The sequence below is a fragment of the Nomascus leucogenys genome, chromosome 5 (assembly GCF_006542625.1).
Source record: "Nomascus leucogenys isolate Asia chromosome 5, Asia_NLE_v1, whole genome shotgun sequence".
Lineage (NCBI taxonomy): Eukaryota > Metazoa > Chordata > Mammalia > Primates > Hylobatidae > Nomascus > Nomascus leucogenys.
In genome coordinates this window covers 122,550,758-122,577,354 of record NC_044385.1, presented here as the reverse complement: position 1 = coordinate 122,577,354, position 26,597 = coordinate 122,550,758, and the positions used below count along the sequence as shown (strand labels likewise).

Here is a 26,597-nt window from a genome sequence, read left to right as displayed (position 1 = left end):
GTGGAAGGGGACTGGAGCCTGTTGCCACTGCTGGCTCGGGCAGCCTGCTTTTATTCTCTTATCTGGCCCCACCCACGTCCTGCTGATTGGTAGAGCCGAGTGGTCTGTTTTGACAGGGTGCTGATTGGTGCATTTACAATCCCTGAGCTAGACACAAAGGTTCTCCACGTCCCTACCACATTAGTTAGATACAGAATATGGATGCAAAGGTTCTCCAAGGCCCCACCAGAGTAGCTAGATACAGAGTGTTGATTGGTGCATTCACAAACCCTGAGCTAGACACAGGGTGCTGATTGGCGTATTTACAATCCCTGAGCTAGACATAAAGTTCTCCACGTCTCCACCAGACTTAGGAGGCCAGCTGGCTTCACCCAGTGGATCCCTCACCGGGGCTACAGGTGGAGCTGCCTGCCAGTCCCGAGCCGTGCGCTCGCACTCCTCAGCCCTTGGGTGGTTGATGGGACTGGGCGCTGTGGAGCAGGGGGTGGCACTCATCGGGGAGGCTCGGGCCGCACAGGAGCCCATGGAGGGGGTGGGAGGCTCAGGCATGGTGGGCTGCAGGTCCCCAGCCCTGCCCCGCGGGAAGGCAGCTAAGGCCCGGCGAGAAATGGAGCGCAGCGCCGGTGGGCTGGCACTGCTAGGGGACCCAGTACACCCTCCGCAGCCGCTGGCCCAGGTGCTAAGCCCCTCATTGCCCGGGGCCGGCAGGGCCAGGCAGCTGTTCCGAGTGCGGGGCCCGCTAAGCCCACGCCCACCCGGAACTCCAGCTGGCCGGCAAGCGCCGCGCACAGCCCGGGTTCCCGCTCGTGCCTCTCCCTCCACACCTCCCTGCAAGCTGAGGGAGCCGGCTCTGGCCTTGGCCAGCTCAGAAATGTGCTCCCACAGTGCAGCGGTGGGCTGAAGGGCTCCTCAAGTGCCGCCAAAGTGGGAGCCCAGGCAGAGGAGGCGCCGAGAGCAAGCTGTCATCTCTCAAAAACTGAGGCAAGTATCAGAGGAGTTATTAAAAAGCTTATTTAAAGGAGTTTATTAAAAAGCTTTAGAGCAGGAAAAAAAGGAAAGTACACCTGGCGGAGACTCAGGAGGGAAACTGGAAGGGAAAATGCAGTGCTTAACCTTGATCCTAGGACTTTCTGTTCTGGCCCACCTCTGGCTTCTTGTGCCCCTTTCCCAGGATGCTTCCCTTAGGCTGGGCTGCCTGCATGTATAATGCCGTCTTTATGCTTGGTGAGCATGCACACCGTGTTGAGGAAGTGTTTTCTCTGTTTGGAAAGTTGCCTCTCCCTGGTGCCTGTGTTCAATTAACACTTTAGTGTGACAGCTGTGGGCCATCAGAAGATTGTCTCTCCCTGGTGCTGGCTGCTAAGTTATCACTTTTAGAGAGGCAATCTGGTAACTCCTGAACCATCAACTGATGATCACCTGACGTTCCTGGTGGGTGGCTGGGGGGAGCCCTCTCCTGCCCCACTTGTGCCTGTCTAACTACCTGTAACAATTACAACCATCTCTGCACTCACTATTTCTTCTTGTCTCTTAAGACCATCCATTTGACATGATTGTCCTTCTTCCTGAAGCACGTTCCTTAGAATTTTCTTTTGGGAAAGTCTTTCAGTGGTAAACATTTTATCTCTTCTTTACCTCTAAAGGTCATCATTTCCCCTTTATTTTCAAAAGCTACTTTTTCTAGATACGGAATTCTAGGTAAACAAATATTTTCTCTCAACACACTAAAGATAATATTTCACTTTTTTATGACTTATATTTTTGTGATTATTATTTACATTTTGCAATTTTGAGATCATGTCCTTTGCAGAGACATGGATGAAGCTGGAAGCCATCATCCTCAGCAAACTAACACAGGAACAGAAAACCAAACACTGCATGTTCTCAGTCATAAGTGGGAGTTGAACAATGAGAACGCATGGACACAGGGAGGGGAGGGGAGGGGAACAACACACACTGAGGCCTGTTGGGGAGCAGGGAGGGAGGGGAGAACATGAGGACAAATGGCTGGTGCATGGGGGGCTTAATAACTAGGTGACAGGTTGATAGATGCAGCAAACCAGCATGGCACACGTTTACCTATGTAACAAACCCGCATGTTCTGGACATGTATACCAGAACTTAAAGTAAAATAAAATAAAATTTAAAAAAAGGAAAAAAAGTCAGCTTTCAGTCTTACAGATCCTTCTCTGTAGGAGATTTTTCATTTCTCTCTGGCTGACTTTCTGATATGTCTTTGATGATCTGCAGTTTCATCTGCTGTGTCTAGTTGTCAATTTGCTTTGATTTACCCTGCCTGTATACATTGGACTTACAACATGGGGGCTTAGGAGCTTTCAAAAATTCTCGAAAATTATCAGCCAATCTCTCTTCAAATGTTGCTTTTTCCTCCATTCTTTTCTATCTCTTTCTGAAAATCTTCTCGCTCTCTACTACAGGTCTAGCATTCATATATTTCATTTTCTTGTTTCTTTTTCCTTTGGGTTGTATTCCACATAGTGTTTTTGGATCTTGCTTCCAGTTCATTAATTCTCTCTTTGGTGTATCTAATCTCCTGTTTTACCAATCCATTATTTTTTTAAATTTTAATTTATTATACTTGTTATTTTTAGAAGTCTGTTTCTTTTAAAGTTTAATCATTCTTAAAGTCTCATTTTCATTGCTCATTTCAAGCCTTTTATTGTTTGAAATAAAACAAACATCCTGTTTTACAATCAGTTTCAGATCTTTCCCATCTGTGAAATCTTTGAGGTTCTAATTCTAATTCTCACTGTGCCTTTTTGTTGGCATTTCTTGTGATTTCCTTTTTAATGTGAGTTTCTCACTATACTTGGAAACTTAACCAATAGGAACACTTTGAGACCTGTGTTAAATTTGTGATCTCTTAAAGAGATTTCCGTATGCTTCTGCCAGTTGCCTGGTGGTATTGCCCATCTGGAAATCACTTTAAAATTAATTCCCCAATTGAGCTTCAATTTTTAACATGCAAGTAACAACCAGTTGACGTGTAAGCTTGATGCTGACTGATTTCTCAGGGGCAAATTTATTTTCCCTCTACCCAGTGTCAAAGTCAATGCAGGCTATTTTACGTGCTGCCCCCTTCTCTTCCCTAGCCTTATTTATCGTTCACCCTAACGTGGAGAACATGGCCTATTGACATTCAGAGTTTTGCAAGAGTCTACTATTAAAATCCCCACCTTTGTTGAATTGCATACCTCATGTCCTTTCTCCCATGTTTAGTGTGACTATATATCATTCCAGGTGCTTTTGAGAATAGAAGTAGGTACTATTAATAATTATACCAGGGCAACTGGCATTAACTAGTACTATCCTGGGAAGACCAGGGTGTACAATCATCCTACACATCCCAACACAGATATCAAGATGTAGGTGAAAAACCCACCAGGATTTTGAAGAGACTGTTGGGAAAATTGGTGCTTTTACTGCCTGCTGACTTCTAGATTTCTCACCTTTATATTTATTTTTTCCCTTTGTGGATTCTTTAGTTTCTTAGCTCAGTGAGCATTTTTATAGGGGTTTATGAGAAGATTTTACTTAGCCATTTTTATTGTTTTCAACTGGCAGGTTGTGCAATGGATTTAATCTAACATGTTACCAGAAACATAAGTCTTTTCTCTCATCATCAAAGGCAATACAAAGACTCAATTTAGGCATGAATTTTCTGTACTCAGCTATTGGTCAGGTAAGAATTGGGATTTAAAAGGCAGATATTTCTCATTCTAAAAGAGGCTCATTTTTTGCTGTTATTCTGTGTCATAACTTCTAGTGCATTATTGGGTGCTGGGACCACAAATAAATATGTGAGCATGTGTTGGAGAAGTTCATAATCTCGCAAGGAAAAAAAAAACACATTGACATGGAAGAGTGATAATCCAAGTCCTGTATGATAAATTGCCCAAGTGCTTCAAGAATACAAACAACAAAAGATGGAACTGCCCACTCTGAGCTAAGCAGTTAGAGAAACAGCCACAAAAACTGAACTTGAATAGGGGATTTAATATTGGACTTGTTTTAATTTTTTAATATGAATGCTGCCTGGCTTTACCCCTGAATTTAAATTTTAAAAAAAGCACTGTTATTTAAACTTTTTGACAGACTATGTAAATCAGAAAATGTTTTGCAAAATGATGGCTTGTTGTTTGACCATCTCTTATGGTGCATATGTAGATTTTTTGGCTTTCTTGGTGTAAGATTCATATATTTAGAGTGTTGCCTCTGATAATGAGATAATACTAAGTATGTAATACCAAATACTGTCTTATTGTTCATCTCCTAGAGGGTTTAAACAGATAAGTGGGGCATTTAACCATGTACAATTAGCACCCCAGGATATTTGTGTATACTTAGAACATACTTTAGGGTTGTTGGTGAGAGAGATTTAGATAGTTACATAAGATTTAGATAGTTACATAAGTTCCTGAAATGCACCCTTTGGGTGCACTCCTTAGAATACAAATAAATAATGATGACTGGTAATGGCAAAAAGAGCTAGACAAACATTTCACTGACTTTTGATAAGTAAATGTAGTATAACAAACACTCAACCTAAAAGGCACATATGAATAATGCAGTTAGTTTCCAAGAATGTGGTATTTTTGAAAGTAGTACTGTTTCATTATTAAGATTTATATCTCAAGGGTATAGCACAGTACTTTGCACATAGTCGGGGTTCAAAAGATGCTGGTGGTAGTTTACTCAAATAGACGTTAAGCTGATATTGTGATCCTAAACACATAAGCTATGCATTCCTCTGTTTTATAAGTTTCTGTGCTCAACAAATAAATATACTAAATAAATAATATTTTCTGCATCTGTGTTTCATTTTTCAAATGTTTGTGGAAGCTATTGTGATTAATAAAAATTATTTGCAAGCATTAATGTAGTATTAGCAAGCATTTTTGGAAAGAAAAACGATGTGTTCAGGCTATAGGAATATTTCTAAACTATGGAAAACAAATTGTTATTATGTAATCATACAAAATATATTCATATGTCATATAATACGCAGAGACAGAATAAGAAAGAAGACATATAGCAACTCTAAGAAACCTAGTGGTTTAGGTGCACTTTAAAAAAAATCTCCTCTGGCTGGGCGCGGTGGCTCACGCTTGTAATCCCAGCACCTGGGGAGGCCGAGGCGGGCGGATCACGAGGTCAGGAGATCGAGACCACGATGAAACCCCGTCTCTACTAAAAATACAAAAAATTAGCCGGGCGTGATGGCGGGCGCCTGTAGTCCCAGCTACTCGGAGAGGCTGAGGCAGGAGAATGGCGTGAACCCGGGAGGCGGAGCTTGCAGTGAGCCAAGATTGCGCCACTGCACTCCAGCCTGAGCCTGGGCGACAGAGCGAGACTCTGTCTCAAAAAAAAAAAAAAAAAACTCCTCTAAAACCTCTGAAATGCATATAAAATAAAAATGAAAGAATGCTTCACCCGAACTAAAATCAGCAAATAATTCTGGCCTCATAGTACTAGCCTCTAAGACTTTCTTCTAAATATCAAACAGTTAAAATAAATGGAAAGAGGATGCCAGGAGTGCCCCCCAGTTCCCTGGTGCAAACCTCAAGTTATAGGCAGTTAGTGGAGGGCATTAGAAATAACCCCGCTGAACTACCATGGCTTGATAACTAAGAGCTCTTTTTTATTCTTTAAAATTCATTCTTTTAGAGCCTCCTGGTCTGTTTTAAGGATGTCTCCGAGAGTCTTGTTGGTTTTTTGAAATTTTCTTATGTTCCCTACAGAGTTTTTGTTTCTCTGAGTGCTTTCTTTTTAATTTTTCTTGTCTGATCATTTTGGAGTCTCTGATTCCTGTTGTTGACTTTCCCCAGTTGCTGTGTTATTCATGACTGTCCATGCTGATATTTAAGAGTATGGCACTAAGAAGCTGAGTTGGCAAGGCAGGTCAACTGGTGGGTGCCATTGTGGGGTGGGCAGGCTGAGCTGTTCCTCAACTGTTGGTATCTAAATAGTTTCTCTTTTTGTGAAAAGCAGCATAGTGCAGTGGTTCTATACATGGGCTCTGGAGTCAGACTGTGCATTCATAAAGAAAGCAGTTAAAACACAGCCCAACACATCACTAGTGCTATATAAGTTGTATCTGTCATTGCTGTAGTTTCCATTTCCCTGGAGAAGAATGCTACAATATTCTGGCAGGAAAGGTAAGTATGAGCTGCCACTGTTATCAGAGCCAAGGGTTTCTATCCACTATTTAGGACCTCACTTTTACCATTCCTTTGACTATGTGTATTGTCCTCAGGTCAAGAATCTTTCTGCTTCTTCTTTCAACTGCTCCAGAATGAAAAGCCAAGAATTCTCCTGGTGTAGAAGAGAGGTAATTATTGGTTTGCACAAGAAAAGGGATGATATCTAGGGGCGTAATTGCTTTTTGTTCAGGCTTTACATGAAACTTCCTATTGTCAGGTCTACTGATAATCCTCTTTCAGACGTAACTGGCAGCCCTAATTCCTGAACAATTTGGAGTTAAGCAGAATGTACTACTCTGTCTCTGGGTTCTCTCTGCTACCAGCTTTGGGTCCCTTTTGTTTCACCATTTATCCGTAAGCTTTTAGCTTTCAATATATTTATAGTTATATTGAAATTGGAGAGTTCCCTGACCCCCTTGTGGGACTTATGACAGGATTGTGGCTTGTTTGCTCAGCTGCGACGTGTTCCAACCACTTAAAGGACGGGGAGCATGCAGACAGGCAGGCGCAGGAGCCAGGGCAAGTGCTTTTGGGTTCTGGCCCTACAGTAGCATCTAGGATGTGTTACAATTAATGCTCTCTTAATAGTTGCCATCCACGGACAGCCAAGTGTTAAACCAGCTCGGTGGAGAGTCAGGGTGACAGCCTTTTAAACTCTGCCCTTGTGGCAGTCAGGTGCTTATCCGGCATCCAGGAAGAATCAGATCACATGGACTTGAAGGATGGTGAACGTGGGATTTTATTAAGTGATGGTGGTGGCTCTCAGTGGGATGGATGGGGAGCTGGAAAGGGGATGGAGTGGGAGGATGATCTTCCCCATGAGTTCGACCATCTGGCAGTCAATCTCCTCTCCAACCCCTCTCAATGTTAAGATGCTCCTCTCTTCTCCCCTTCTCTGCTGTGTTGCTCTGTTGCCTTTCTGCTCTTCAACTTGTGGAGCCTGGGGTTTGGGATTTGTATGGCTACAGGACTGGGGGTCATGGCAGTCCAGGGTGGCTTTGGAAAAAGCAACATTTGGACATGAAAATGGGAATGCCTGTTCTCATTTAGGGCCATGGGTCCAAGCTTGAGGGTGGAGCCCTTGCCAGTGATCCTGCTCTCCTGCCTCCTGTTCATATCAATATTACCATTATTATTTTAGTATCATTTTAGGGGAGAAGAGTCATGGTTAAACTGCCATATTTAAATTGAAGTATGTCACACTTTAGAAGGATACATAGTAAACAGCATTAATGGGAAAGGCAGGAGGCATTCCACATAGCTTCTGCTCCCTCACCTGGAATAGATCACAGTGGAATATAAGGGAGAGCCTCTCCCACTGGTAACAATGAAACTAGATCAAATACATTAATCAAATGTTTCCAGGCATGGGATGATAGATAGAGCAATATTGTGAGCCCTACAATCATCCCACCTCTCTGGCTCATGGTCTGGCATAATTTCCTGACCAAAGCACAAAAATCTGGAATAGAAACAGAAGACAATGGTCCCTTTGAGCTGAGGAGGCAGAGGTCAGTGTTCAACATGAAGTGTCTGAAAGATTTAAAGCAGGGCACCAAGGCAGAGGGAAGCATGGGCAGAAGAGGGAAAAATTCTCTGATTTCTGTGCTAAGGGCTGTGTTTGCAGGGAGAGACGGCTTAAGGCTAATCAGAAAGAAGCTATGGGAACAGAGATAGTAGTGATTAAGCAGTGATCAAGAACATTGGAGTTCTGGCCGACACCAAGGAAAAACTATCTCATTAACATCTTACTAACTCATCTAGCTGAGGCAGCAGAAAGCAAAGACCATGCCCCAGAGTAAGCCCTACTCTAGATTCTTTGGGGAAAAAAAAGGCTAAAACCAAGTCTAAGCAAGACCACAGGAGAAATTGAATTTGGTAATTGGGCCTTACTGTATTAGAAGAGCTTGGTAAACATCTTGGACTTCTCACAAAATATGTTCTTAAAAATCACAAAACTAAGCCAACACAGTTTCAAGGTGATTAGCAAGTAATTTATCTGTCTACTAGGAAAAAAACCCAAGTCTTCAGAGATAATAATAGAATCTCTACAGTGATTTATTTATAATATCAGTAAAAAGTTGGTAGATACATGAAACAGAAAAAGGTGCCATAGCTAAGGGGAATAAAGTCATTAGAAAATGATTTTAAAGTGACCGACTGTGGTACAGTGAATAGTAACCTTCTCAAAATGTCCGCATTCTAATCCCTGGAACCTATGAACATGTTACGTTACATGGCAAAAAAGACTTTGCAGATCTAATTAAGTTATGGGTTTTGAGATGAGGAGATTATTCTGGATTATCTGGGTGGGCCCAGTGTAATCACAGGAGTTACAACAAAATGAAAACTGAAGAATCAGCATCAGAGAGAAATGTTCAATTAGAAGTGGAGGTCAGAGAGATTTTAAGATGCTATGCTATCGGCTCTGAAGATATGTGAAGGGACCATGAGCTAAAGAATGCAGGTGGTCTCTAGCAGCTGGAAAATGCGAGGAAATGGATTCACCTCCAGTGCCTCCAGAGGTAATGCAGATCTACCAACTCCTTGACTTTAGCCAAGTGAAATTGATTTAAGATTTCTGACTTCTGAAAGAGAGTAAAATTGTGTTGTTTTAGGTCACTATATTTGTGGTAATTTGTTATAGCAGCAATAGGAAACTAATAAAACCAAATGCTGGATTTAATAGGTAAAAATGTGAAAGCAGCTATTTTGGTATGTTTAGAGTTAAAAGAAAAACATTGTTTAGTGAAGAATGAAACTCCAACAGAGAAGTGGGATTAAAAATCATTACACCTTATACAAAAATTAACTCAAGATGGATTAAAGACTTAAACATAAGACCTAAAACCATAAAAGCCCTAGAAGAAAACCCAGGCAATACCATTTAGGACATAGGCATGGGCAAAGTCTTCAAGACTAAAACGCTAAAAGCAATGGCAACAAAAGCCAAAATAGACAAATGGGACCTAATTAAACTAAAGAGTTCTGCACAGCAAAAGAAACTATCATCAGAGTGAACAGACAACCTACAGAATGGAAGAAAATTTTTGCAATCTATCCATCTGAAAAAGGGCTAATATCCAGAATCTACAAATAAACAAATTTATTAAAAAAATAAACAACCCCATCAACAAGTGGGTGAAGGATATGAACAGACACTTCTCAAAAGAAGACATTTCTGTGGCCAAGAAATACATGAAAAAAAAGCTCATCATCATTGGTCATTAGAGAAATGCAGATGAAAACCACAATGAGATACCATCTCATGCCAGTTAGAATGGCGATCGTTAAAAAGTCAGGAAACAACAGATGCTGGAGAGGATGTGGAGAAATAGGAATGTTTTTACACTGTTATTGAGAGTGTAAATTAGTTCAACCATTGTGGAAGACAATGTGGCAATTCCTTAGGGATCTAGAACTAGAAATAGCATTTGACCCAGCAATCCCATTACTGGATATATACCCAAAGGATTATAAATCATGCTGCTATAAAGACACATGCACATGTATGTTTACTGCAGCACTGTTCACAACAGCAAAGACTTGGAACCAACCCAAATGCCCATCATTGATAGTCTGGATAAAGAAAATGTGGCCCATATACACCATGGAATACTATGCAGCCATAAAAAAGGAGGAGTTCATGTCCTTTGCAGGGACATGGATGAAGCTGAAAACCATCATTCTCAGCAAACTAACACAGGAGCAGAAAACCATACACCACATGTTCTCACTCATAAGTGGGAGTTGATCAATGAGAACACATGGACACAGGGAGGGGAACATCACACACTGGGGCCTGTCAGGGGGTAGGGGGCTAGGGGAAGGATAGCATTAGGAGAAATACCTAATGTAGATGATGGGTTGATGGGTGCAGCAAACCACCATGGCCCGTGTATGCCTATGTAACAAACCTGCACATTCTGCAAATGTATCCCAGAACTGAAAGTATAAGTAAAAAAAGAAATTATAGAACCAAGAAATAAAATAACTGAAATGTAAAGTTTACTCATTGAGCTTAATAGTAAATTGGAGATAACAGAAGAAATAATTAACTTTAAATAGATCTGAAGAATAGTGTCATAAGATTGAAAAGACATGAACAACGTCTTAGTGACCAGTGCAACAATATTGAGCTGTGTGACATACGTGTAACTGGAGTTTCATAAGAAGAAGAGTGAAGATGGAGTGGAATAAATATTTGAAAAAATAATGCTTAAAATTTTCTGAATTTGATGAAAAAGAGTACATTATAAGATTCAAGAATATTAGTAATTCCTAAGCATTATAAATACAAAGAAAATTACACCTAGGCACAGAATAGCCAAATTGGTTTAAAACAGCAATAAAGAGAAAATCTTAAAAGAACCAGAGGATAAAGAAAACGTATTACATACAGGAAACAATGATGACTTACAGCGAACTTTTTATCAGAAACAATAGAAATGAAAAGATAATGGAACAACATCTGAAGTGCTAAAATTAAAAGTGGCAATCCTTCATCCAGTGGCATTTCTATGTTCAGTGAAAACATCTTTCTTAAAAAAGTTAAATTATGATATTTTCAGATAAATAAATGCTTAGAAAGTTTCTCTTCAGCACACCTGCATTGTAATAAATGCCAAAGAATGTTTTTTGGTTGGAGGAAAATGGTATCAGATGAACGCTCTTATCTTTAGGAAGAAATGACAAGCATGGTATTGGTAAATAAGTAGGAAACCATAGAAGACTATTTTTTTTTACTGTAATTTTCTTAAAGGACAACTGACTAAAGTAAAAATATTTACAATGTAAACTGGGGTTTATAATACGTTTAAAAGTACAAGTTTTGACAGCAACAGAACAGAAGTTAGAGTGAGTAAATGGCATAATACTGTTATAATGTTATTACATTTTGAAGATAGAAGTGGGAAGTGAAAAATACAAAGTATCAAGTATGAAATGAGAAGAGAAAAGATGAGAGTAGGGAGTGGAAAAATTTAGGTGTGAAATATAAAAGAAACATAATTGACTCTAAATAATTTTTGATACTTGAGGTAAGATATTTATAGCCCTAGAAAATTACTATAAAATAAAAAGAATTTAAAAATATAGCTAAGAATCCACAATAGAGGAAGTAAGTATATTAAAAATATTTTATTCTTCTAATAGGAAACACAAAAGAAACAACAAATATACAAAAAAGAAGAGATAAATTAAAAAATAGCAAGACAGTAGACTCAAACCTAACCATATCAATACTTACATTAAATATAAGTGCACCAGATACTCCAACTAAGGGCAGAGATGTTAGTTGGGATAGAAACAGGATTCATCATGTACTGTCTACAAAATATATAAATGCAAATATATATGATATAATATACTTACATTTAGACACAAATATGTATATTTATATACATATATAAAATAAACTCTAACTATCAGTAACAAAGGCAAATCAGAGATAAACTGCATTGTACCAAAACTGTAACCTAGTCTCAGCCCAGTCCAGTTTCTATTTACAATTTAAAGAAATACATTCCCAAGTCTATTTTCGTGGCTGAAGAAAAGGTAAGCCTATCAAAGGATCCTCTTTGATCTTTCCATATGCAATTTCTGTTATTCAATAAAAAATTAATAGACATGCAAGAAGATAGGATCACATGACCAATAGGCATGAAGGAAATGACAGACAATAGAAGCAGACCCAAAGGTAATTCAGATATTGGAAGGACAGATAAAAACTTTAAAATACCTATGATTATTCAGTTCTAGAAAATATAGAAAGAGGTAGACAAAATAGATTGGAAGACAACCAAACTCACTGAAATAGTAGAATTAATAAAAAGAACCACATATACTTCTATAAATGAAAAAACATAATCTTTGAAATTAAGATTTCAATTGATGGGTTTAATGGCAAATTGCAGTACAAGGTAGGATTAATGAAATGAAATAGATTGATGGAAAATATTCAGACAGAAGCATAGACAGGAAGTAGAATTTAAAAAACAGATCATTGCATATTATAATTTAATTTCTTCCTGAGAACTCAATAATAGAAAGAACTCTCATGCTTCAGGCATTTTTTATGTTACCTGCCATACATTGTTTGATAACATTTGAGCTCACTGTAAAATATCAGATAGATTATATAGAAGGATGTTGCTGGATAGAATTTAAGAATAAAATTAGAGCAGGAGTCCTCAAGTGCTACATGGCCTTGTAGTTAATCAGTGTTTTATTCTGTCTTTTTCAGAGCTTTCTGGAGGAAAATTTAAATGTCTTGCATGATCCAAGAGGGTACACAAAGACACTAGGGGGGGTTTGGAGGAGAAGCACAGCAACAGTAAGGCAATTTCCTCTGTTAATCTCCTCCCTCAAGGGGGCAGCTCCAATCTTGTGGCTCATAAGATTGGCTGTTAACCGCGAAATGTTTAAAGAACAAAACCTTGGCCCATATTGAAAGGAAATGCTGTCAAAATTTCCGTCAACCCTTACTATCTCATTGAGGAAGTACTAGGAGGCAGCTTCCACATCCCTTTTCATTGCTTCCTTTGTCTTGCCAAAAAAGAAAGAGTAACTAGATTCATGGGTGAGAATTATATTAAGAATGGAGGGTACAAAATTTTGATGGGTCAAAAGATCTTTCTAGAAAATCTATAATAAAAGCAGAGGAATGTTAGAATTTTATAAGTAACCTAGTGGATCAAAATAGAAATGAGCAACTGAAAACACTAAACATAAAGCTATGAAGGGGGAGGAAGATAGGGAACTTATGATAGAAGGATCAGAATAATAAGTCCTGAAAGTTCTGCTCAATTGCTAAGCATAGGACAGTGAGACACAAGCACCTTCCTAGGTGAATTAGTGTTCCTATAAAAAGAAAAGAAAGAAGAAATGAAGGAGGGAGGGGTGAGAAGGAGGAAGAAAGAAATGAAAGAAAACAGGGAAGGAAGGGAAGGGAAAGGAAGGGAAGGGAAAGGGGGAAGGAAATAACAACAAATAATCTGTATCTAATCTAACCTCTAGCTTTACCTTCCAAATTACTGCAAATGTGCAGGTTGGAGGAATGTGATAAATCACAAAGTGGAATTAAAACAGTTGGACCTGCAATGTGAAAAATTCTACAGGACAAATAAATGACTTGACCTGATTTCTTCAGCAAATAAATGACAATTAATTAAGAAAAGGGGAGCTCTTTTAGACTAAAATATATTGAAGAGTCATATCAACCAAATGCAATGCATGGAGCTTCCTTTGATCCTGATTTGAAAAAAAAACTGTATAAACATACTTTGGGGGGAAACAGGGTTAATGAAACATGGATTAGTATTAGATAATATTGAGGAATCAGTTACTATTTTGTTTTGGTTTTGTATGTTTTGAAAGAAATCTGTGTTGAAGCATCTATAGGTAAAACTGTATGTTGTGTAGAATTTGCTTTTAAATATTCTAGCAACGAAGATGTGGGAAGAGAGAGATAAAACCTGAAGGGTGGGATGTTGGTTATTGATGAAATTAAGACATGGGTTACATGAGGTCATTTGGCTCCTTTTTAAATTTTGTGACTATTTGAAAATGTCCACAATAAAGAGTTACAAATAACGTAAGGGATTACGGTGTCTCAGAAGTTTGGAACAGGTTTTTCTGGCTTCCCCATATGCAGGTGCAGTGAGCCTGACTTGCGCTTTCGGTTCTCACACAGTGAGCAGACCTAAGTAGCTGTGCCCTGGTGGACACAGTCAGAGCTCTGCTCTTTTGTTCTCATTCTGTCTTCCTCTGCCTAGGCCTGGTTGTATGCAGCAAGGTCACACAGGTCCCATTCTAGCCTGGGAAATATCATCAATCCCTTTTTTTGGCCTCAGTTCAAAACTGCCTCCTTCAGCACAAATAACCCAGAACGCTTAACTTTGTAAAATAAAACTCATCCTTTGAATCAAATTTAGCTTGGATCTCTGTGATTCTGTTCTATTGGAAGAACCCTAGAGGGCAGACTGTCAACTGCACCCAACCCACAGCTGTGGGAAGCAGAGTAGGTAACAGAATGACATAAAAGCTTAATCAAGGGGAGGCGTTTTTCGGATAATGGAAAATTATGCATGCTCCCAAGCTAAGGTCAATTATCCAGGGTAATAAAAATATTAAAAACGTGAGAAAGTGAGATTAAGTGTTGGAGCAAGATCCCTAAGAGAGCAAAATAAAGACCAGAGATAAAGTGCAAGAATTCCTGCCAGAAGGATAATTTGTTTTTCTGTACATTGGTAGGAAGAAGGTAAAAATAAAAGAAGCTACAGAGATGAGTTGAGAAAGACATGAAGGGTGTTGAAGTGGCTTTTCTCTGGTGGGTAAACTCTTTCTTTCTTTCTTTTTTTTTTTTTTTTTTTTGAGATGGAGTCTTGCTCTGTCACCCAGGCTGGAGTGCAATGGCACGATCTCCGCTCACTGCGAGCTCTGCCTCCCGGGTTCACGCCATTCTCCTGCCTCAGCCTCCCGAGTAGCTGGGACTACAGGCGCCCGCCACCATGCCCAGCTAATTTTTTGTATTTTTAATAGAAACAGGGTTTCACCGTGTTAGCCAGGATGGTCTCGATCTCCTGACGTCGTGATCCGCCCGCCTCGGCCTCCCAAAGTGCTGGGATTACAGGCGTGAGCCACCGGGCCCAGCCAACTCTTTGGAATAAGAAGGAATAAAGATGGGGAGAGAAAGGAAAGGGGTTTGTGCCCAAGGCTAGAATAATGACAGCAGTGGAATACGGGCAAGTCTGTCTGCACTTTAGTGATAGCCTAGGGGCTGGGCTAGGCATCAGGGAAAAGAAAAAGAGCTAGCAGTTCCAGGTGGACCTCTGAATACTTTTCGATGCTGTACACAGCCAGGGCAGATGAGCGAACTGGGGTCCTCTGGTGAAATAACTTATTCCACATGTTGTAGAAAGGCTCAGAAGAAGATGGCTCAGAAGGTAGGGATTGCAAAAAGCACCATTGTCCAGAAAAGTTCATGTTCAGATCCATTGGCTTCCTCTTCCTTCTCTCAACTTGCTCTGAAGAGGTTCCTGATGAATATCCTCACTTAAGTCTAAGTCAGATGTCATGTCCTAGAAGAACTAGAACATCAGGAAGAATTTCTATGGTACCCTTCCCTCTGTGTAAGTCAACTATTTCAGCCTTATTCTATAATATTATTGATTCTTAACTTATTTTTGTTCCTAATCATAGAGAAAATAAGTTGCATGTAAATATAATAGTGATAAAACTGAATTTTCACAGAAAAATATGACCAAACAGCCTATTACATAATTATAAATAAGTTTATTTATTGTACTAACATGTTTATGAGGGTTTTAAATATCCAGACCAGGTGTTTTCTCAAATATTTATACTTACTGATAATTAAGCACACATGCAATTCAAAAATATCTTTAGCTATCACATAGACATATGTTCATTTTAGTCATAAAAGAACAAGGAGTCTAAAGAGAATTAGTGTTTCCTGGAATATTTTCCTACAAAAATCAAAACAGTGTTAGATATGATTGAACACCCAATACATACATGATATCTGAAAGTGACTTCTGTCCTAGAAAGTTTCCCTTCCTTCCCCAGGACATGTTAATAATGATGAATACAATTTGATAATTTTCATAAATTCAATAAAAATTTTTAACAACAATAAAGACATAATACTCCAAATATATTGCAGGTACTAATTTCAGCTATTTGCATGGACGTCCTTGAATTATTTCAAGGGTATCTTACTGGCTTGAAGTAATATACAGAACTGGCTAAACCCAGTTTTATAATCTCAAAATTAAGCTTGAAGGAAACAAATTGTAGAGCTCTGAGATGTAAAAAATAAACATTAAGAAAGATAAAGTCGTGGTTTGAATTGTCTAATGGTTCAATACAAGTAGGTCCAGAGTGCAGAGAAGCATAAAATCATGAATGAAAGACTGGTTTTCTCCTATCTTGGCACTAATTTACTGAGCGATCTAGGGCAAGGGTAAGAAATTGGTTTCCATGTATATGTAATAAGTTGGTGGGAACAGATGTTCTCTAAGATGCCTCTGAGTTCCAATAGCTTGTAATACTATGTCTGAATACTTTGCTGATATGCACGCATCCCATTCTTAAATCTCCCCAATGGAGGAGCTCAATAAAGGGATTGCAAAGAACTAGAAGCCCTGCCCTGGCTTTGGCACATGATTACTTGAATACACAGTATTTACCAGGAGTTCCATTGAGGGGGACATCCTGAACGTCTTAGGAGTGCTAGGTAAAGTATCAGCAAGTGTTTGTTTTTGGTTAAGTAAATGAAGTATTTCACGGGTTGTTTGAGTAACTGATTTTCTTTGCTTGCTCAAGGTTCCCGCTTACTTTGCATCTCACTGTTGAGCAGACAGCCTGCTGAAAGTTGTCGCTGACCACCACATATAGTAACAGGTTACCAAAGGTGTTCAGAGCAGCTAATGGTCTAGAAACGATGTAAGCTTCGTGAATCTGATTCTCAGTGGAACAACTGATCGAAAGCAGGCGAGATTCGATCCGAATGACCCTCAAGATATGGAAGGGTAAAAAGCATACGTAAAATGCAAGGAGTAGCAGAATGGTTAGCCTTCGAGCTTTCTGCTTAAGGCAGCTGTCAGTTTGCAGTCCATGGGTCAGAGTGTGGATAATCGTGGTATAGCAAAGTGTCACTATCACCAAGGGGAGGCAGAAAGTAGTTGCAGTCAAAATTAGGTTGTACCACTTAATAGTAGTGAGTTCATCCGAACTGGTGAGGTCGAGACAGGCTGATCTGTTGGTCCTGTTGGTTGATGTGATCAAGAAGGTCATTGGAATGACAGCTACCAGTGAAATGATCCACACCACAGCACAGGCTACAACTGCACATCGAGTTTTGTGAATGGAAAAGCAGCTCATTGGGTGAATGATCACACAGTAGCGGAAGATGCTGAAACAGGTGAGGAAGAGGATGCTGCTATACAGGTTGAAATGGAAGCTGAAGCGGATAAACTTACACATGAAATCTCCAAAGATCCAGTTTTCGCCACTGGCATAGTAGTGAATCAGGAAGGGGAGGCTGGTCAGATACAGCAGATCTGTGCAGGCCAGGTTCAGCATAATGATGGTGCTGCTCTTCCAAGGTCGCATTTTGAAAATGTAAGTGGATATCGCTACTGCATTCCCTGGAAATCCCACGAGGAAGATAATGCCATAAATAACAGGGAGGTAGTGCATCTTGAGTGGGATGTTTTCGTCAGTGCAATTTCCAAAAGCAGCTGCATAATCGGGAAAATCAGAAGCATTTGCTAAATAGTCTAGTGGCTCATTCATGGTTGTCTCCTTTCATCTTGCAAGAAAACGAGAGTTCAGTTTGGCAATAGGAATCAAATGAGCAGTAACTCGCTGATAAAGGGAAACAGAAAACATTAATGGTAGGGTAATAAAAATAAGGATCTACTTTTAAATGAAAATTGTTCTAACATCCTAAATTTGCCACTTCTCTCTCTTTAATCTCAAAAGAGATCCTGTGGAGAAGAAATTGAATGTCCAAGAAAATGACTATGAGGCAAGTTACTAATGCATCTAATAAAAATATAAAAGTTAAATTTTCATGAGAGTTAAAATGAGGGATTGGGAGAAAAAAGCCACATGTCACTTTGGAAAACAATTTGGCAAGGTCACCATTTGGAGAAGCCATAAGGTATCATCATAAGAGACTTAACAACAGGACTTACTATTAACCAAGTGTGATGCACACCACCATCACTTACTTCTACATGTCACAAAATACTGAAAAGTGTTTCTTATTACCTCTATTTTACAAGAGACTAAGACTGAGAAATGTTTTGCGGCTTGTCTCTGGTAACACATCTAGGGGCTTAGCTGAGATCCACACTCGTGTTTGTCTGACTCAAAAGCCATTCCCTTTCTACATTACCTCTCAGTGCTGCCTCCCAATCTGTGTTTTGTTGATTTTCATCATGATTGCCGTAAATAATGGAGGGAACAAGTGTGAAGACAGGAAAACGCTGAATACTGTAAATTTTAAAAATATAGATTGCACGCATTGCAACATTGTATTTGTGGTAGATTTAATTGCACATTTCCACTCTTCCAATTCCTTTTAATAGCTAACATAATTTGTTTGTGCAGGGGGGTGTATGTGTTGGGGTGGATGGGGCGGGATCTGTGGTATAATGCAACCATCAGGAGGCTGAGCCCTGAAGCCAGATGGCTAGATTTTGATGCTCAGATTAGCCATTTAGTAGTGTGTTCCTAAGCAAGTTGATTAAGCTCTCTAGGGCTGGAAGGAGTGCAATTTTAACTTCCTTCTTCTTGCTTATTAGTGTTTTTAAACATTTTGATGGTGAATTTTTGCAATGGGAAAAGAACATCTAGAAGAAGAGTTATAATTAGCTTATTATTTGGATGTAAATAGCTGTTGGTGAAATGCATCCAAGTCCACATTTCTGGAGCACCCACTCTGTATTGGGTCCTCTGTCAAGTCCTAGAGATACAAACTGAATAACACACACAGATGTATATGCCACTGTCACAGTCTACTGGGGAAGTGGACATGGCAAATTATTTTAACAAAATATAAACCCACCTCATGGAGCTGTCAATAGTATGTTAAAAATAGGAAGAAAAACTCTTGGCACACTACTGGGCACATAAGAAAAGCTTAAAAATTATTAGGTGATTGTTAGTTGCTAAGTCATTTGATGTATGAATGGTACAAGACTACTGAGATCACAAGGGAAGGAGGAAACATCAGAGTCTGCCACCATTATTACTATTATCTGATACTAAATCTACACTATCCAGCATTTCCTGAGAGGAGTACAGAGGTATATTTCAAACTAACCCAACTTGACAAATCCTAAATTAGCAGAATCAGTCCTTCTTGACTGCCCTGAGTATACTCTTCCAAATCTCACTTATTCCAGAAGGTCTGGGGGAGTTGTAAGGAACTCAGCATGGTTATGGGATATTGGGAGATGAAGTTGGGAAGGAAAACTAGGAATTAATAAAAAATAATAGTGCCTTCTGTGTACAGAGCACTACTGTAAGTGTCTTACATATTTGAATCTATTTAATCCTCACAACAAATGGGGAGGTAGTGCTGTGATCATCCCCATTCAACAGAAGAGGAAACTGAGGCACAGAGGAGGCAGTGATGTGCTCAAGGTCAAACCGCTAGTTAGGGGTGAGCCAGGATACGACTGTGGCAGTCTTGTTGCAGGGCTGGGCTGCATCTCACAATGAGTAGGCAAGAGGGAAATCTGAAGTGCCTGTAATCACAAAGACCAGTTAGCACATTACCTCTCAGTGCTGCCTCTTCATGTGTATTTTGTTGATTTTCATCAGGATTACCCTAAATAATAGAGGGAACAACAAGTGTGAAGACAGGAAAAGGCTGATGAATATCTCAGAAAGCTCAATAAATCAAATACTGTAGAGTTGTCCCTTGGTATCTGCAGTGCATTTGTTCCCAGACCCCCAAGGATACCAAAATCCGCATATGCTCACGTCACTGATATAAAAATAAAATGGCATGGTATTTACACGTAACCTATGCCCAGCCTCCGGTAAATCATCTCTAGATTGCTTATCACACCTAATGCAACATAGATGTTAAAAGTGCTATTCATGGAACTATCATCTACACAGCACCGGAGGTCATAGGAGTCAGGGACTGCTGACCAGTGAGAGTGCTCTGAAGCCAGGCAACCACAGTGGATGGCTTCTCCCTGGGCAGAACGTCTTAAATGGACTCATGCATAAGGAGCAGGAAGTCACTTAAACTATATACCTAATGCTAAATGATGAGTTAATGGGTGCAGCACACCAACATGGCATATGTATACATATGTAACAAACCTGAACGTTGTGCACGTGTACCCTAAAACTTAGAATAATAATAAAATTAAAAAAAAAAAGAAAATAGTCACAGCCAAGGAGTCCCAGAAGCAGCACGTCCCAAAGACAGTTCTTAGATTATGTCATGAGGCCACTAAGTAGCTAATGTTGCTTCTGGAGCAATGAAGTAAAGATGGTTTTAGTAATGCCCAAAATAATTCTCCAGAGTTATTTCATTCTAATTGGGATTTGCCTCAACAGAGAAGTGAGAGGAAGAGAAGGGGAGGGAATTCAAGTCCAAGCTGCTTATTTGTCAGCTCCTTGAAAGCAAAACACAAGTCACCTCATACCCCAGGGGCTGGCACATGGAAGGTGTGCAGTAAATATTAATATTTGCTGAATGCATTAAAGAACAACCAGTAACATCAGCAAAACTTATATGGTACTGAAAGGCTACTGAAGTGGCAACTATCATTCTAAAAAAAAGCTTGGTTCTTAGGCCAGGCACAGTGGCTTAAGCCTGTAACCTCAGCACTTTGGGAGTCCGAGGCAGGCGGATCGCCCAAGGTCAGGAGTTCGAGACCTGCCTGGCCAGCATGGCGAAACTCCGTCTCTATAAAAAATACAAAAAAAAGTAGCTGGGTGTGGTGGCCCGTGCCCGTAGTTCCAGCTACTTGGGAGGCTGAGGCATAAGAATTGCTTGAACCTGGGAGGTGTAGGCTGCAGTAAGCCGAGATTGAGCCACTGTACTACAGCCTGAGTGACACAGGAAGACTCTGTCTCAAAAAAAAAAAAAAAAAAAAAAAAAAAAAAGAGCAAGCTTGGGTCTTTGATGACTTTTAAAGTAGGAAGCAAAATTACAATTCCTGTCATTGCCAAATAAACCCTTACCCATGTTATGGAGACCATTTTAAACAATAATTCTATCAGGAAAAGATGGGTTATAGGTAGAAACAACTGCCTTATTGTTCTGAAAAACAATAGTTCAATTTAGGATTGAATGAAGACTGATTAGCCAACTGTAAGGGTGGAGGGGTTGACTAGGAAGCTTAATCTCTGTTCCATAAAACCTCATAAAAGTATGAGTTTACAAAATACGTGTGATGTTAAGAACAGCACACAAAAAACCGGTCTGGGCTGTGAGCAGGTAGGATGAAGCTGTTTCTTTCCTCGCTAGCCTCAGGGTCCAGTACAATTCACTGCCACAACTGAGAACACCAGATGGTCCACAAACAAATCATTTCAACTCAAAGGACATTAAAGACAAATGTGGCACAACCCTGGGTATATTCTCTTCTCTTTCTACAGCAGTAGTTCTGAAACGTGAGGAGGTTACAAATCACTTGAAACCAATGGGTTCTTTGCAAGCAAGAAATAATGATGTATTCAGCTTTAACATAACCAAAAATATAAGTGTGAACTCAGCTAGGTTCAGCATGAATAAAAGCCAGCATCAAAGGTTGGAATAAACTTGTGAAGAAAAAGCTTATAATTTTAGTACAACCACTATGGAGAACAGTTTGGAGGTTCCTCAGCAAACTAAAAACTGAGCTACCATATGATCCAGCATTTCCACCGCTGGGTATATACCCAAAAGAAAGGAAGTCGGTATATCAAAGAGATATCTGCACTCCCATGTGTGTTGCAGCCCTGTTCACAATAGTCAACATTTGGAAGCAACCTAAGTGTCCATCCACAGATGAATGGATAAAGAAAATGTGGTACTTATACATGATGGAGTACTATTCAGCCATAAAAAAGAATGAAATCCTGTCATTTGCAACCTCATGGGTAGAACTGGAGGTCATTATGGGAAGTGAAAAAAGCCAGGCATGGAAAGACAAACGTTGCATGTTCTCACTCATTCATGGGATCTAAAAATCAAAACAACGAACTCACGGGCATAGAGAGTAGAAGGATGGGTACGAGAAGCTGGGAAGAGTAGTGGGGGACTGGTGGAGGGGATGGCTAATGTGTCCAAAAAAAAAAAGGTAGAAAGAATGAATAAGACCTACTGTTTGATGGCACAATGGGGTGACCATAGTCAATAATAACTTAATTGCACATTTTTAAATAAAGGTGTAAGTGGATTGTTTGTATTAATAACACAAGGGATGCATGTTCGAGTGGATGGATACCCCATTCTCTATGATGTGCTTATTTCGCACTGCATGCCTGTATCAAAATATCTCATGTACCCCATAATTATATATACCTGCTATGTACCCACAAAAATTAAGAAATAAAAAAATTCTTAAGAAAAAGCTTACAATTTTAGCCTTTTTTTTCTCTGAAATTGGAAAGTAGCTGTGATTGTTTGAGGCTAGCTGCAGGATGTCATTATTTGGGTAACACACAGTTCGTGGACTGCTGGCCTGATGCCAGCACACACAGGAACCTCACAGATTGGGATTCCAAGATTCTGTGGGTAAAGAAGGCAGGATCAGAAATGCTATCCAGTTAAGTGGCAGCAGATACTACTTCACCTCCGCAGAGTACTCTTGCCCATTTGGTGGGAACAAGGAAAGTGGGATTAATGATGAAATGTGATTTTCCTAAGGTGCCTGTTGGTTTTCCAGATCAGTTTTGTTGGATAAGTTAAGCTCCTTATCCAACAATGCCTGTACCTCTCCCAGCTCTCCTCCCTCTCCCCCAGACTCCCTGGGTTTTTCTCGTTCTGCTCCCATGCTGAGGTCACGGTTGGTTCTTTCCTCCTTTTCCCAAGATGCCAATGGACGAGGGAGGTGCACAGTTGGTACACTTCATCTGTTACCTTCTCTCCAGAGTCCTTGGAAGCTCCGAAGCTGGGGCCACTTTGCGTTGTCAAAAAGAAACTTAAGTAGACCTTTCATTCACAAAGACTCACTTCGATTTCCCAGTCTACATATTTGAAAACTAATTGTACTTCATACTGGTGGAAAACAGACCAATTCTTAACACAGGTAAATTTGTGACTGGGTGAGTGCTGTCCTCCCTGGTCCCTGAAGGAATCCTTCTCCTCAACCCTTCTGGGAACCTCAAGACTCTTCCCTCAATCCCCACTTTATTGTTTTTTGTTTGTGTTATTGTTGTTGTTGTTTTGGAGATGAAATCTTGCTCTGTCAACCAGACTGGAGGGCAGTGGCCATGATCTTGGCTCACTTCAACCTCCGCCTCCTGGGTTCAAGGGATCCTCCTGCCTCAGCCTCGGAGCAGCTGGGATTACAGGCCCGTTCCACCACGTCTGGCTAATTTTTTGTATTTGTATAGAGACAGGGTTTCACCAGCCTGTTGGCTAGGCTGGTCTCAAACTACTGACCTCAGGTGATCCACCTGCCTCGGCCTCCCAAAGTGCTGGGATTACAGACGTGAGCCACCACACCCGGCCAATCCCCAATTCGTTAAATAAGAATCTGCAACTCAGTTTCCCTGAAGACTATTAAGAGGTCATGTTGATGCAGCCCAAAGATATGGTTTTGCCTATTTAATCTTCGGGAGAAACAAATACAACTTCTGAAAGCTCGTTTCAGAAAAATGGATGCATGGACACATAAATATTATACATACAAGTTAGAGGTTTAGAGACCATTACAAGCCAGTTCACGAATCCATGGCAACGAAACAAAAAACAAGACAGAGAAGAAAGACATTTCAGGGGAAACATTTTCCTCGCTTGTTGGGGGTGGGGGTGGGGCAGTGTCTTTGGTGGTTTCCAACACCACACAGTGCACCACGATGCAGCGTGGGCGGTGATCAGTGGGGTGAGGGATTAGCTCTGTCTCCTAAGCACTCTCCCTGCCCACCTCCCAGACCCCTCGCTTGGGTGTGAAAAAAAGTATGAGATGAAATCAGCGATCCCTAACTCCCCCAGTTCGCTCTAAGTCAAATGTCTTCTCGCCCTGGGCTTTTTGTTCCCCAAAATGAAACTTTGCCTCCCGTCACAGGATCTGGGGTGCTTCTACTGCCTCCAAAGAAGAAGGGGGCGCTGCTCCGTCCGACCCTGCCTGCTGCAGGGACGTGCAGGGGTGCTCTTTCCCCTTCTCCTCGGGCACCTCGCGTCTCCGCTCCCGGGTCAGGGCAGGGTCCCCATACCCGCTCCCTCCGGCCGGTGGGCCCCGCTCCCCGATCGCGCGCGGCTCACCTGGCAGCCCCGGCGAGGCGGACGTGCGCCCCGCGTGCCTGTGCAGCCTGGCTGGTCCCGGACCGCAGACCTGTCCCGGGGACGCTGCGCACCGCCCCGCCCCTCCCACCCCTCCGAGGCCCAGCGACCAAGTGAGTGTTCCCGGGTCCTCGCCCCGAGCAGCCTGGCCAGCAGCATCCCGCCTCGCCCACTTCCCAGTGGACACAGGGACAGCGGCTTCCACTCCCGGGACCTCTGGACATCCTCTGTCCCGGTTTGGCGGGAAACTGACCCAGGAGAAAGTGTTTGCAGAGGTTCCAAAAAACCAGCCCGGCGGGAGGGTTGTTGCCCCAGGAGGGTTGTGGCCGCCTTCTCTGGATCCAGAAATATCACCACTCTCCTACAGCCTAGTGCCTCTTTTTTTTTTTTTTTTTTTTTTTTGAGACGGAGTCTCGCTCTGTCGCCCAGGCGTCCAGTGCCTCTTATTTAGCATGGGATGGAGGCGACTTACTGAAGCGTTGTCACTTCCCTGTATCCAATTACAATCCTGCCCTCCAGCGCTTAGCAAGGTGGCTTAAAAATAGTTTCTATCCCTGCGAAGAGCGTTTGTCTGTATCTCCAGATCTAGGGGGTAGGTAGCCTTCTTGCTACATAACTTAGGAATCGCCTTTTCTCTTCTCAACTTCAGCCACATCATCCAATATACTAGGGCCCCCCGAAGCTTTGAACTTCAAGATCTCTTCCAGCATCAAAGAGGAGTTCACTGTATTAGCGGCGTTGCTTGGAGAATGCCCCTCTTCGCTCTTCCATGGACGGGCATTGAATGTCTCTTTTGCACTTCCATGTTGACGGGCATCAAACACCATGTATAGCCTATCCTCTGGGAATGCCAGCCAGCAGGAGCAAGAATGTTAGGCTAGGCGTGCCACCAGGGCCCAGGTGGAAAGAATCCACGCTGGCTGATGGTTGGGATAGCCCTAGTTAGGCATTTTTACTATCATGCTTATCATTTTGATTATTTGAGTTCCAGCCTCTCCAGGAAAATATTTTGCATTAGGAGAAAAAATGTTCTCTAATTTTACTATGTTTAATCATCTTTTCAATTCTTCATTTGGAAATATTTGACCCTGTTTTGTTCCCACCTATTCATTCATCAGACATTTGCTGTTTGATTATTCTGTGTCAAGCACTGAGGGGATATTGAAGAATAATACACAATCTTCGCTTCCAGGAGCTGATGTCTTATAGGAAAATAAGAAATAAATTAAAGACATGATTAGGGCTTGCCACTTGTAAATAAGCGTGCTGGGAGGGCACTAAACCCAAATGAAGGCTTTCTGAAGTAAAAGACATCCCAGTGTTTTACCACAGTGAGCAGGATTTCCAGCTAAAGAGGAAATGACTTAAAGAGGTTATTTGAAAAACAAGTACTGGGTCCTAGAACTCTAGACATGGAAGGGACATTTAAAAATATCCAGTCCTGTAAAGTTAAAATTGTGCAGGTGCTATGGAAAAAAAAGTTAATGGTTCCTCTAAAAATTAAAAATAGAATTATGACACAAGCCAGCAATTCTGCTTCTGGGAATATAACCCCAAAGAATTGAAAGCTGAGACTCAAACAGATACTTGCACACCCATGTTCATAGCAGCATTATTCACGATAGCCAAAATGTGGATGCAGCCCAAGTGCCTATCAATGGATGAAAAAATGTGATGTACACATTCCGTGGACCATTATTCAGTTTTAAAAACGAAGGAAATTCTGACACATACTGCAACATGGAAGAACCCTGAGGACATTATGCTAAACAAAAGAAGCCAGCCACAAAAGCACAAATACTGTATGATTCTGCTTATATGAGGTGCCTGAGTTGTCAAAGTTATGGAGACAGAAATTAGAATAATGGTTGCCAGGAGTTGTGGGGAGAGGGAATGAGGAGCTATTGTTTAATGAGTATGAAATTCAGTTTTGGGAGATGAAAAGAGTTCTGTGGATGGGTGGTGGGGTGGTTGCATAATAATATTGTTGCACAATAATAATGCCACTGAACTACACTTCAGTATGGTTAAGATAGTACATTTAATTTTACGTGTATTTTACTATAATTTTTTAAACCGACGTTTTAAAAAATTCAGTCCTATGTATTCACTTTTCAAAGGAGGACACAGCATTAGAATGGTCCAAATGACAAGCCCGAGGTCAGAGCTGTAGAGGTCTGTGTAAAACCAATGTGCCAAGCCCTCTGTTCTTACTACCACATTCTATGGGTGGCTAGGTCACTTGATTGAAACTATTGCTTTCTCAGACAACAATATACTATAATCCAAGACTCTAAATTGGCTCGGTCAACAAGATGATTATTATGAATGAATTATGTCTTATATCTTTTAATGTTTACCTTTAAACATTACATCTTACCACA

General features: G+C 40.8%; 1 protein-coding gene and 1 long non-coding RNA gene across 6 annotated transcripts in view; both read right to left on the bottom strand.

The window, feature by feature from the left end:
• Positions 1-13,943, bottom strand: part of LOC101178084 — a 45,827-nt gene extending 31,884 nt beyond the window's left edge. Inside the window, exon 1 of the long non-coding RNA XR_001115779.1 lies at positions 13,831-13,943. This is a non-coding gene — a long non-coding RNA (uncharacterized LOC101178084). The remainder of the gene's footprint in view (positions 1-13,830) is intronic.
• A 1,561-nt stretch (positions 13,944-15,504) lies between these two features.
• OXGR1 (oxoglutarate receptor 1) lies at positions 15,505-24,633 on the bottom strand. Of its 5 annotated transcripts, none has more exons than XM_030812532.1 (4): positions 24,467-24,633; positions 22,346-22,497; positions 19,539-19,590; positions 15,505-17,615 (listed from the first exon to the last, which is right to left on the bottom strand). In XM_030812532.1, the coding sequence occupies exon 4, from the start codon at positions 17,541-17,543 to the stop codon at positions 16,530-16,532; it is 1,014 nt and encodes a 337-aa protein (XP_030668392.1). In that variant the 5' UTR covers positions 17,544-17,615; positions 19,539-19,590; positions 22,346-22,497; positions 24,467-24,633; the 3' UTR covers positions 15,505-16,529. The 5 variants fall into 5 exon arrangements, with proteins under 5 accessions (XP_030668392.1, XP_030668394.1, XP_030668393.1 ...); XM_030812534.1 differs by having other exon boundaries at positions 15,505-17,559; XM_030812533.1 differs by lacking the exon at positions 24,467-24,633 and adding an exon at positions 24,196-24,374.
• Between the last annotated feature and the right edge of the window lie 1,964 nt (positions 24,634-26,597).